The sequence below is a fragment of the Protomyctophum bolini genome, assembly GCF_963924005.1.
Source record: "Protomyctophum bolini genome assembly, chromosome: 3".
Taxonomy (NCBI): domain Eukaryota; kingdom Metazoa; phylum Chordata; class Actinopteri; order Myctophiformes; family Myctophidae; genus Protomyctophum; species Protomyctophum bolini.
In genome coordinates this window covers 49,818,412-49,829,663 of record NC_137864.1, presented here as the reverse complement: position 1 = coordinate 49,829,663, position 11,252 = coordinate 49,818,412, and the positions used below count along the sequence as shown (strand labels likewise).

Sequence of the window (11,252 nt, the reverse complement as noted above, 5' to 3'; positions counted from 1 at the left end):
TTTGCTGAAGCCGTTTGTTCTGTGGTGGGCTTCTAGGGGAATTTAGTTTTGTTTTTGGTGTTTGTGTTTTGTTGTGTCTGTCTGCGTATAAAAAAAGAAATAAATGAGCCATGGGAAAATGAACTGGAACACAACCTTCTGGAGACCTGGGACTGATTTATGATGCCCTCACCTCCTATTCCAGCATCCGCTTACAAACAAATGGAACAGCTTTGACATTCCCACACAAAGATAAACCTTTAGATACTGTAGCAAATAGCTGTCCGTATTTTGCTCCTTCTATCTAAACTAATGATCAAAACTAATAATAAAAAAACACACCCGTGTGAAGTGAGGGGCATATCTCACTTATCATTTAATCACGTGTCATTCTTGTTTTACCTTCATAGGCGGTAGTAGCAACGTTCTCCAGGAGGTGGATGTACGCCTGGTCAGTGAGGAGGACTGTGTCCGCACCTATGGCCACCTGGTCACTCCCAGAATGCTTTGCGCTGGATACCGCAGTGGAGAGAAGGACGCCTGCCAGGTGTGCGCGAGGAACTATCATGTATAGATCTCGTTGGCATGTCTATAGGGTCAAATCAAATACATTTTTATTTATAGAGCACATTTTCAAAGACCAGGAGGCCAACCAAAGTGCTGTACAGGAAACAAGACACAAGTAACATAGTAAAACAAAATCAAAGCAACACAAAAAGTACACAGGTTACATTACAAAATCAAAGCAACACAAAAAGTACACAGGTTAATTAGGTCAAACATTAAAAGCCAGGTAGAAGAAATGGGTTTTTAGTAAAGACTTAAAGGCCTCTAAGGAGGGAGCAGACTTAATATGAGGGGGTAGACAGTTCCAGAGTTTGGGGCCAGCAACCGGTCTGTCTGACGATGATATGAATCGAGGATGCAATAGGCTCTGTACAGGCCTGTACAGCCTCTGCCGGTGGCATATCCATTTCCTGTTTCGGTTAGTTTTCCTATATCGGTGATTGGCTCGGCATGCAGCAGGTTTGAACCAGAAAAAACACCTTCACTTCCAGTTCAAATCTGCTTCTTAGTCAATCAAATGAGCCATGGGGAAATTAACTGGAACCATCTGGATACCATCTGGACACCTGGGACTACAGTATTGCACAGAGCCCAACTGATTTATGATGCCCTCGCTCCTATTCCAGCATCCGCTTACAAACAAATAGCTCCGACATTCCCACACAAAGATATCCCTTCAGGTAGAAAACCAGCTCATCAGGACTGCAGATGCGATGTGCCCTCGTTGGCGTGCGTCTCTTCCTCGGTCAGCTTGGTCCGTGTTTGGAAGCGCTGCGGATGTATTTATAGCTCCTTCTAAGTTGCTAATATAATTCAGATTTTACTATGTGTACTGTACTCTGCCTGGGTATCTTTCTCTTTGAGAGAAGTGGGTATTCAGTGATTAATGAATCTGTGACTTGCTCTCTGCCCCTCACAGGGGGACTCTGGGGGCCCCCTGGTGTGTCAAGGATCCTCAGGTCGCTGGTTCCTGGCGGGGGTGGTGAGTTGGGGGAAGGGCTGTGGGCGTCCAGACTACTATGGCGTGTACACACGCATCACCAAGCTCACCATGTGGATCAAAGGAGTCATCAGCGAGCCCTGAAAGTCACGGAGATTCATTGGGGATCTTTGGAATCACCAGATTTGCTGCCCTGCATGCAGACATCTCACACTGTGCGATGGAATCCCCCTCAAGGACCCCTGGTCTATAGGGCAGGGGTTCTCAACGTTTTTGGCCATGTCTCACGTTAGGGTGCCAGTACACCCAGAAATGTCACTGCAGAGGAAAAACTAAAAGTCTTCCATGTCAATGAGAGCTGGAATTTGGTAATTGGAAATGACAACAATAATACACTTTGACATTTACGCCTTCCATCTCAGCTTTACACTATCTCAAATTAAATAAAGTAGAAGGGTTGAGGTCTATACCGTCTAACCACTCTCCCTCTTTAAATTTTCTTTTCTTTTTCTTTCCCTTATTGTTAGTTGGTTTTTTGTTTGTGTCTGTTCTTCCTTCAATAAAAATTAAGTGAAAAAAAACAAAACAAAAACACAGCTGTGTTCTCCATCGTGTCTACTGGACTAGTAAACATATTGGAAATATTATTGACCACTCATTTTTCACATGGCATCCTTGATGGACCACATTATGTTTAGAACACTGAAGACCTCAGAAGAAGCTTCTCTTTCTATCTCTCTGTTCCCGTCAGACTTCTGGACTCCTCAAACACAAATGCTCTCTCCGCCCTCTGTAAATTAGCCCCAACTTTGATGTATTGAATGTTGGGGGCTGCCTTTTGGACATAAGTGGTATTTTATGAGGTTGTAAACTGCAATGACGCAGTTCTAAAATCTGTTGTTAAAGCCATATACCAAACGTTAATCTCTGAAAAATGCTACACCCAAGCCAAATGCTATATATCACAGGGCTAAACTTTGCCTTGCCCATAAAAAAAAGAAACATACTGGATGTTATACCCTACGCTCAGCTCATCTAAGTTTGACCCAAAATGGACCACTCAAATCAAATAAAACAGCAATCTCGCTTGACATTTTAAATGAAATGTTTTCAAACGGTAGCCAACAAATCCTGAGTAATATGTGCTATTTTTTTTTACAAAGTAATAGGATATAATATTACTGTTTTGGCAGAGTAATACACCATTACTATTACACTACTCATTAGTGGGTAAAGTAATATTACAGTAATATATTACTAGTAACTGGTTACTGCCCAAGACTGGGGATGAACAGATTCTCTGTACCAAACTGGTACAGAAAGGAAAGGAAAAAAGAGAAAATGGAGGTTCTCCATCAGTGAGCGAAAAAGACCTGCTGAACCATGCTGATTCTGAATGATTATTTTCAGTTTGTAGAGAGAAGGAACAATGTGGAGAATCTGAGCGGTGTCATTTTCTAAAGGAAATAATGGAAAAATGTGAAAACATGGCTGTGAAAATCTTTTCAACTTTTCAATCAACATATGGGTATGGTGGTATAAGAATCATGATGCAGAACAAGTCTTGTTGAGTATAATTGGAGAATTTGATCAACCCAATGAAGAGGAAAAATGTATAATTCATCAGTGTACAGTATGGCTGTATTATGTAATGGTAGTATATAAATGATCTGAAATCTGAAAACAAAAATATTGCATATTTACCAATGCTGATTGGTATAGTTTCCTTGCCAAACAAGCACATGCCTGCTAGTGTAAGCTTGTGCAAGCAAGCCATAATGTTTTAGCGAGCTAGCTCCCAGTTAATTGCAGTAGTGTTGGACATACAAAAACTACTATACTGTATGTACTGTAGTCTAATCTGGCCAAAGGAGTGCTATATATATATCTTTCTTTCACACATACACAATGGTGGACAACAGCTGCTTTTCTTGAGGGAATAATCTGACTAATTGATTTACCGGTAGTCGATTTAAGATTTGTTAGGATATATATAAAATTAAGAATTATTTTCAAAGCGCGCTTCTCGGTAATTTGCCATAATTTGAAGGTTCTGAAAGAGTGCCGACAGCAGCTACTCTGTCTATTTCACTGCCAATTGTTTCAGCAGCTGCTCTCGCTCTTTCCTCTTCATCGTCTCTCTGCTTGCCATGGCTCAGCCTCTCCAGATAATGTGTGTTCCCTTCCCAGTGTGACTCATAAACTAGGTTCTGCTGTCTGCATGCATGCACCCTAAAATATGCGATGTTTCCCCTGCAATACATGTCGCATTAAATATGCAAGTCAGTTACTTTATGCTCTGGGAGGTAGACGGAGGCTGTAAATTCTTGTATAATGATCTGTAATCCTGTATAATAAATCATTGTTAGTGGGGCGAGAGAGGAGTGACTGCTCCTCTCTTCCACCATCAGCTGTTGTCAACGGGTTTTTGGGCTAGAAACTAATAAGTCCAGAGCTCAATAGACTGCAGTTGATCTGATTATACAGTCAAGGTGAGTGGCAGATTATAGGAATATTACACAGGTCCATAATGAGAGGGAGTCAAACATATTCAGGAAAAGCTTTAACCGCATATAATATAAACGCTAAAAAGAGCGACATGAATCGAATCCTGGTCTCTAAACTGCCTCCCCCTGGCCAGCCGGTGTATGGCGCCTGATGGAGGGGAAAGGAACTGGTCGGAATAACGTGTTCCTTCCACGCGCTACGACGTCCAACCAGGGAAACTCCCCTCTGTCAGGTGTAAAGGAGCAAATTGGACACTCAAGCATGAAGGAAGCATGAGTTAAGTCCGTTGCTCTCCCCAGGTTGGTGGAGGGTGTGTAGAGCCCAGGATCACAGTAGATGATTGACACAGGGGTGAAAAATGGGTTACAAAATCGTGGGATAAAAAATATATATATAAAAAAAAAGAAGAGGACATGAATATATTTTGGGTGTAATGACTAAATCGGGAAGACAAAAGGGGTAAAAAATAATTGGCTACTAAAAACAGGTCTAGTTCTATAGAATAGATTAGAATACATTTTTGAGGGGCGCTAGCTCCTCCTATATTCAGCTATTAGGGTAGATTTCCATCCTATACACAAACATTAAATTCCCATTGACAATGAAGAGAATTTTACGTCATATAGTGTCTGAGGAAATCGGCTTGATGTCTATTTTTGTCCTACACAAACATTAAATTCCCATTGACAATGAATGGAGAATCTTACGTCATATAGTGTCTGAGCAAATATAGTGTCCATTATACGTCATGATTGTACGAGGATCACCACTTACTTCACATGGGTGGGATGATTTATTTTATTCTATTTAACAAGTCTTGGTCTAATAACGGTGTGGCTACTATACGCAGTTCTCTGATGTCAGGCTGCTGATGTTATATTGATGACATCAGTCTCAGGCGAACACAAGGTGGAGGATGGGACACTATACACAGTACAGAAAAGTACAAAAAAGCACACATATCCACTCACTTAAAGCCAGGTGCCGGGCCGAGGTATGACAGTAGAACAGACTGCACAGTACACACGCATGCTTTCTTAGATGGATCGCCCCCTTAGGCGCCACACTGGGGGAAAAAATGAAAGAAAGAAAAAAACATTGCATGAAGGACCCAGACAGAAGGCATACCAAGACCTGAACTGACATAAAGTAACGGGGAGAAAGAGAGCAACAAAGTAATAGTGAGGGAGAGGAGAGCTGTTCCAGTTCACCATGAACCAAATACAGCATTAGAGCATTCAACTACTCAACAAGCAGACCGTCTGATCCCATTACATCCGTCATGACTTATGTCATGCTGGCTCATAAGGCTGTACATGTATACACACATCTAAACACAGCCATCTTAGTAATGCGTGAAGGCCTATAAATGATGATTGTTACACTCAATATTTATCTCCAAGTGTCCTGCTGTAGTGGGCCCACATCGTTGCCACCATAAATAACCAAAAAGTGTGTCATAACAGTTCACAACAATTCAGTACTTGAACCCTATTGTAACTAATCTGGGAATGTCATTATAGGTAGGTAATTATTCTGTAAACAATCACATCTACTATAGCAATGTGACACCTATTGATCTTGCAGAATGTAAATTGTCTGTTTTCAGTAAAGAGTTGTGCTGTAGAGAGAAAAACGTATAGTTAAATGGTTCAAGTATAGTTAACCCATGATCACAGTGTCTGTCTGGGTATGACATAAGCAAATATTCAAGCGAAATAGCAGATCTGCAAACTCACAATTTACATATATGAAAGCCATTCTACATACCGTAGGACGATCACACCGTGTGTCGTCCACGCCCACGGGTGTGTCTTTGTGCAGCTACATTTGTGTCCTTCAACAGGAGGATGTTTTTGTCCATTTCAACCTCTCCATCCATCCATGTCTCCCCTGGGCTCCTAGTCCTACTGAGGGCGGTGTGTCCCATCCATGTCTCCCCTGGGCTCCTACTGAGGGCGGTGGGTCCCATCCATGTCTCCCCTGGGCTCCTACTGAGGGCGGTGTGTCCCATCCATGTCTCCCCTGGGCTCCTACTGAGGGCGGTGGGTCCCATCCATGTCTCCCCTGGGCTCCTACTGAGGGCGGTGGGTCTCCATCCATCCATGTCTCCCCTGGGCTCCTACTGAGGGCGGTGGGTCCCATCCATGTCTCCCCTGGGCTCCTACTGAGGGCGGTGTGTCCCATCCATGTCTCCCCTGGGCTCCTACTGAGGGCGGTGGGTCCCATCCATGTCTCCCCTGGGCTCCTACTGAGGGCGGTGGGTCCCATCCATGTCTCCCCTGGGCTCCTACTGAGGGCGGTGGGTCCCATCCATGTCTCCCCTGGGCTCCTACTGAGGGCGGTGTGTATTTTCATTGTGGTCGTCGTCATCTTGGGAATAGTGGTTAAGAGTGGTATACGAGCAGAGAGAGAGAGAAGAGGAGGGTGTTTGGGGAGTCCAGAGGCCTGGCAGGAAATAAAGAGAGAGAGAAAGCATGGAAGAAGTACTCTGATCGTTTTACTGATGTAAAAGTAGTGCCAAAGCAACAAAACAAATCCTGAATTTGACCCTTTAAAGAGCAGACTATTAGTGTCACCTTTTGGCATCAATCACATACTACTACATTACAGTTTATATTTAGTTTAGTGTTTTATATTATGTGCATATGAGTTTAATGTGTTATATTATATGTATGCATGTAATCCTGTAAGAATCCTGAATCCTGTAGAATCCTGTAATCCTGAACTTTTATGTTTTTCTGAAGTTTTAATTATTGCTCCCAGTCCTTTTAATATTGTTCAACACTATGAGTAAATGTACTTTCCACCACTAAGAGAGGAAAAGAGGCAAGGAAAATAAATCTCAACAGCATGAGTTGGAGAGAGAGAGAGAGAGAGAGAGAGAGAGATATCATGAAAATACAGTGACATTTTGAGTCAAGGTGAGTGACTGTATAAGAGACTTGTGGAGGAGGAGGTTGAAAGACAAGAGCGTGTGGAAAACAAGGGGGCTGAGGTGTGGTGATCAATTGAATCACGCTGAGTGAGTGTAGGGGTGAAGGGAACCATGTTGAGAGACTGTAGGAGGGAGAGAAATAAAAACACAGAGAGAGATGACAGGACACTTAAGGGAGGGAGGGTGGGAGCGGACACACACACACACACACACACACACACACAGTGGAGGTAATGAAAGAAGTTATCAAGAAGTAGCGAAACATAATGTTCCTTGGACCCCTGACAGTATGACCAATCACTCTTGTTATGTGTGCGTGTGAGTGTGAGTGAAAGGAAATAATACAAAATCAATCTTTCATCTCCCCTTCCTCAGAATACACACTGGAGACTTTCTCCATCTCTTCTAGGGGGTGGGTGTGAGAGACATTCAGAGAAACTAGGACAAAGCTCAGAGCAAAGGCACAGACACAGGGATACTGAATAGATGCTCAATTCATGCTTCGTCTAATGATGGTGTCACGTGCCGAAAATAGTAAAATACAAGATCTACAAGCTCACAACGTGCCGTGTTCAGGCTTAACAGGGACAGAGCTCAGAGCAGAGACAAAGAGAGATCAGCCTATTACAATTTAAGCTTAATGAACAAGTGCTTTGATCAGTCAGTCAGTCTGTCCGGCATCCAGTCTCCTGACACTAGACACTGATCGCAGTAGACTGAAGTAATTCGATTGCAAAAGATTGCAGAGGATACTTAAGAGTGAAAGAGAGAGAAGGGTGCAAAAATGAAGGAAGGAAGGATGGTAAGGAGAACCAGCAGTACACAAAGTCACTGATGGAGCACACAAGCAAACTCAGACAACCTGACCTGAGATCAGATTCTAAAAAAAAATCTTCTAAATTCTGACAGTTTTCTGAAAAAGCTATGTTTCCATGTCAGTCGTCAGTCATTTTTCAAAAATAGCAGACCTACAAGCTCGTAGCGTGCCACTCGGTGGCGCGCTATGAGCTTGTAGATCTGCTATTTTTCAATAGCTAAAGCATAACATAATGCCAACACCAAAAGGGGTTCCCGCCCCAAAATGGGTTAACAAGACAGTAATAATGGCTTTGGCCTTCCTGTCCAATCTTTAGCTGTCAGTAGCAAGTAATTGCGCATGAAGATTTTGAACAAAGCCGCACAAATCATCCCAATGTGGTGTTTAGTATAGCAAAGTGTCCTGTAAAGTGGCTACAGGGAACATTGGGAAGGCATTGTGGTGACGATCTACGTGATGATGTATGTTACCTTCAGTCAAATGGACTTACTAATAACAAAAGTGCTATACACAAGAGCAATATTGGTGTAACTAAGAAATATATTCCTTGTATAACCTACTGTACCAATAGAGCTAAGCACGATTAGCAGAGTTGTTGTGGCTGGGTCTTTTCTGGGGCACTACATCTTGAACACATATATGGTCAAACCCGCAACTTGACATAAACAGAGGATACACACATATCGATAGACCCAGTTTAGTGATATTGAATGGAAAAATAATTAAACCCCTCTTACAATCGCTTATTTGCACTGCAAAACGATTTGATACGATTATTTGCATTGCAAAGCAAGATATTATACAAAGTGAAATGATATATATGATATGTTGCTAGGCTATTTACATATTGATAATATATACTTCATTGTATTACACATATCTTCTGACGTTTATTACACACAGACAAATATTTAAGGACAGTGGATCTATGACGTCCCTAGCAGATTATGAAAAACGAAGAGAAGCACATAATGATCAGGAACAAGCATACATCTCATTATCATATTGCACAGTCAGTTCCTCTGATACAGTAGTGGACAATAATTGCGTCATGGTTATCAATATGCTTATGCAGAGAAATGTTGTGTCACCGAGTCAGGCAGCTGAGGTCATGAATCTAAGGGCCGATTCATACTCCTATTTTACCGCTGTTTCGGCGCTGTAGTGCCGAAATGATTTCGTCTCGTCAGAAATTTTCAGTAGCACCGAAGAGCCGACTTTAGGATGGTATACCGCCCCCCCGAACCTCAAATGACGTCACATTGTAGGCTCTACAGCGCCGAACCGACTTTTATTCGGCTCTAAAATAGGAGTATGAATCGGCCCTAACAGTTACACACGGCGGCGGTGGCTCAGTTCGAACCCGAGGCTCCCCCCAGAGTTGGTGTCGAAGTGTCCTTGAGCAAGACACTGAACCCCCAATTGCTCTGGATGTGCTGGTTGGTGCCTTGCATGGTTTCCGCCACCATCGGTGTATGAATGCGTGTGTGAATTGATGCACAAAAGCGCCTTGGATATATAAATATATTTAGATATTTATACCCTACTATAACAATAGCATATGAGTCTACTTGTGACGGGATGTACATATATAGGCCTACATAAAATAACCTATAAAATGTTTGCCAATTATTTTCAAATTAATTCAAATACCACACAATGGAAGGGAGGTTTCTTGTGAATTGGTCAAATACAGTGAGAGACATGAGAATATGTACGTATAGCGTTACGCCTGATTGAAGCTGAATGGTCTGTTGAAGGTTCTTTCAAGGTTTATAGCCATCTGTCTCATGGATGAAGAGTTACTGAGGTTGCAAAATATTTCCCTTTTCAGGAATCTGTTAAACATGATTTTTTTTTACAGTGAGACAGGGGTGAGGGGGGGGGGGGGGTAGTAGGGGAGGGAGATGTCTTGTTGAGATATTTAAATTGTTGTTATTGTTGATGTTGTTGTGAATGCATGCATGGGACCCGGATGGAAACAAGACCGCAAGGTCTTTCTTCTGTCTTATGTGCTTTTGGCCAAAGTGCGTTACTGTACCCTGTACTGTTTTGCATCTTATTGTCTCTTAAAATTATCAATCAATTAATCAAAGATAATCGGAAAGAGAGACTCTTTGGCGCAAACATAGAGAGAGAGACAGGTCACAGACAGACAGACAGACAGACAGACAGACAGACAGACAGACAGACAGACAGACAGACGGATAGATAGTGAAACAGCTGGATACAGAGACACAAGCAAGAGCAGGACAAACAAACGGGTAGTTAGTTGGAGACAGAGCAGTGGGGCCAGACATCCAGATACGAGGCAGACAGAATGGAATCAGACACAGCAGTGATTTCAACAAAGAGGAGTAATATAGTGTAATGGCTGGTGCCAGAGCAGCACCCCAGAGACATGCTGCCGCAGTAAATTAAAGTCCTTCATCATCATTATCAATGATTTACACTCCAGAGAGTCCCCCCAGAGATATGAAACTCAAACAACCTATACGCACACTACAGTAAAGTCCTGAGTGTCCATTTCATCCTCCTAGGGGTTTTACAGTGCGGTAAATTATCAGAGATAATGACAGACATTCTGAACCTTCATATCATGCCTACGGTATAAAGAATGCGGAGTTGAACTGAACTGAACTGAACTGGGTACGTTAAATTATACAGTAGAGTGGGAAAGAGAATTGGAAGCACGTGCCTTAACCCATTCTGAACGGGCACCCATTTAGGTGTTAGCATCATGTTATGCTTTAGCTATTGAAAAAATAGCAGATCTACAAGCTCATAGCGCGCCACCGAGTGGCGCGCTATGAGCTTGTAGGTCTGCCATTTTTGAAAAATCGAAGAACGACTGACATTTTTAGAATCTGATCTCAGGTCAGAATGGGTTCATCAGACCAGTGTGTGTCCAGTGGAAACCTCGTATGAATCTGATCTCAGGTCAGAATGCGTTAACTGTGACGAAAAACAATTATAGTCATTAATTCACATATTCTGTGTGTGTGTGTGTGTGCGTGTGTGTGTGTGCGTGTGTGTTTGTTTGTACAAAAGCTCTTAGATAAGCTGCTTCTCTGTAATCATCTTCCCCTCTCCCGTCTTTCACAAAATGATCATCTTTGTGCAGTGCTCCCCCCCCTACCCACCCACGTAGACAAGTAGTTTTTGTTAGAGAGAGAGAGAGAGAGAGAGAGAGATAGAGAGAGAGAGAGAGAGAGAGAGCAGCTCTGAATTATGGAAACATACAGCACAGCACCCCCTTCCCAAGTTTTACCTCACACACACACACACACACCCTCTCCCCCTAAAACCATCCGTCTGCTCTGCCTTCATGTTGAGCTTTCCCAGATGGAACCACATGTACCACCACCTCCAACACAACACTGCCACACTGGAGACAACACTACAAAGACCTTTAAAGGACAGAGAGAGAGAGAGAGAGAGAGAGAGAGAGAGAGAGAGAGGGGGCGGGTTGCAGCATAAGGAGAACAGCAACTGACATTGAG

At 42.8% G+C, this 11,252-nt stretch overlaps 1 protein-coding gene across 1 annotated transcript in view; it reads left to right on the top strand.

The window, feature by feature from the left end:
- The window catches only part of tmprss6 (transmembrane serine protease 6), a gene marked incomplete at its 5' end in the record, with an annotated part of 12,810 nt that extends 11,054 nt beyond the window's left edge, over positions 1-1,756 (top strand). The window contains 2 exons of the mRNA XM_080759110.1: positions 390-526; positions 1,466-1,756. Coding sequence (XP_080615236.1) covers positions 390-526; positions 1,466-1,630 — 302 coding nt within the window. The 3' untranslated portion in view covers positions 1,631-1,756. The remainder of the gene's footprint in view (positions 1-389; positions 527-1,465) is intronic.
- Positions 1,757-11,252: the final 9,496 nt, after the last annotated feature.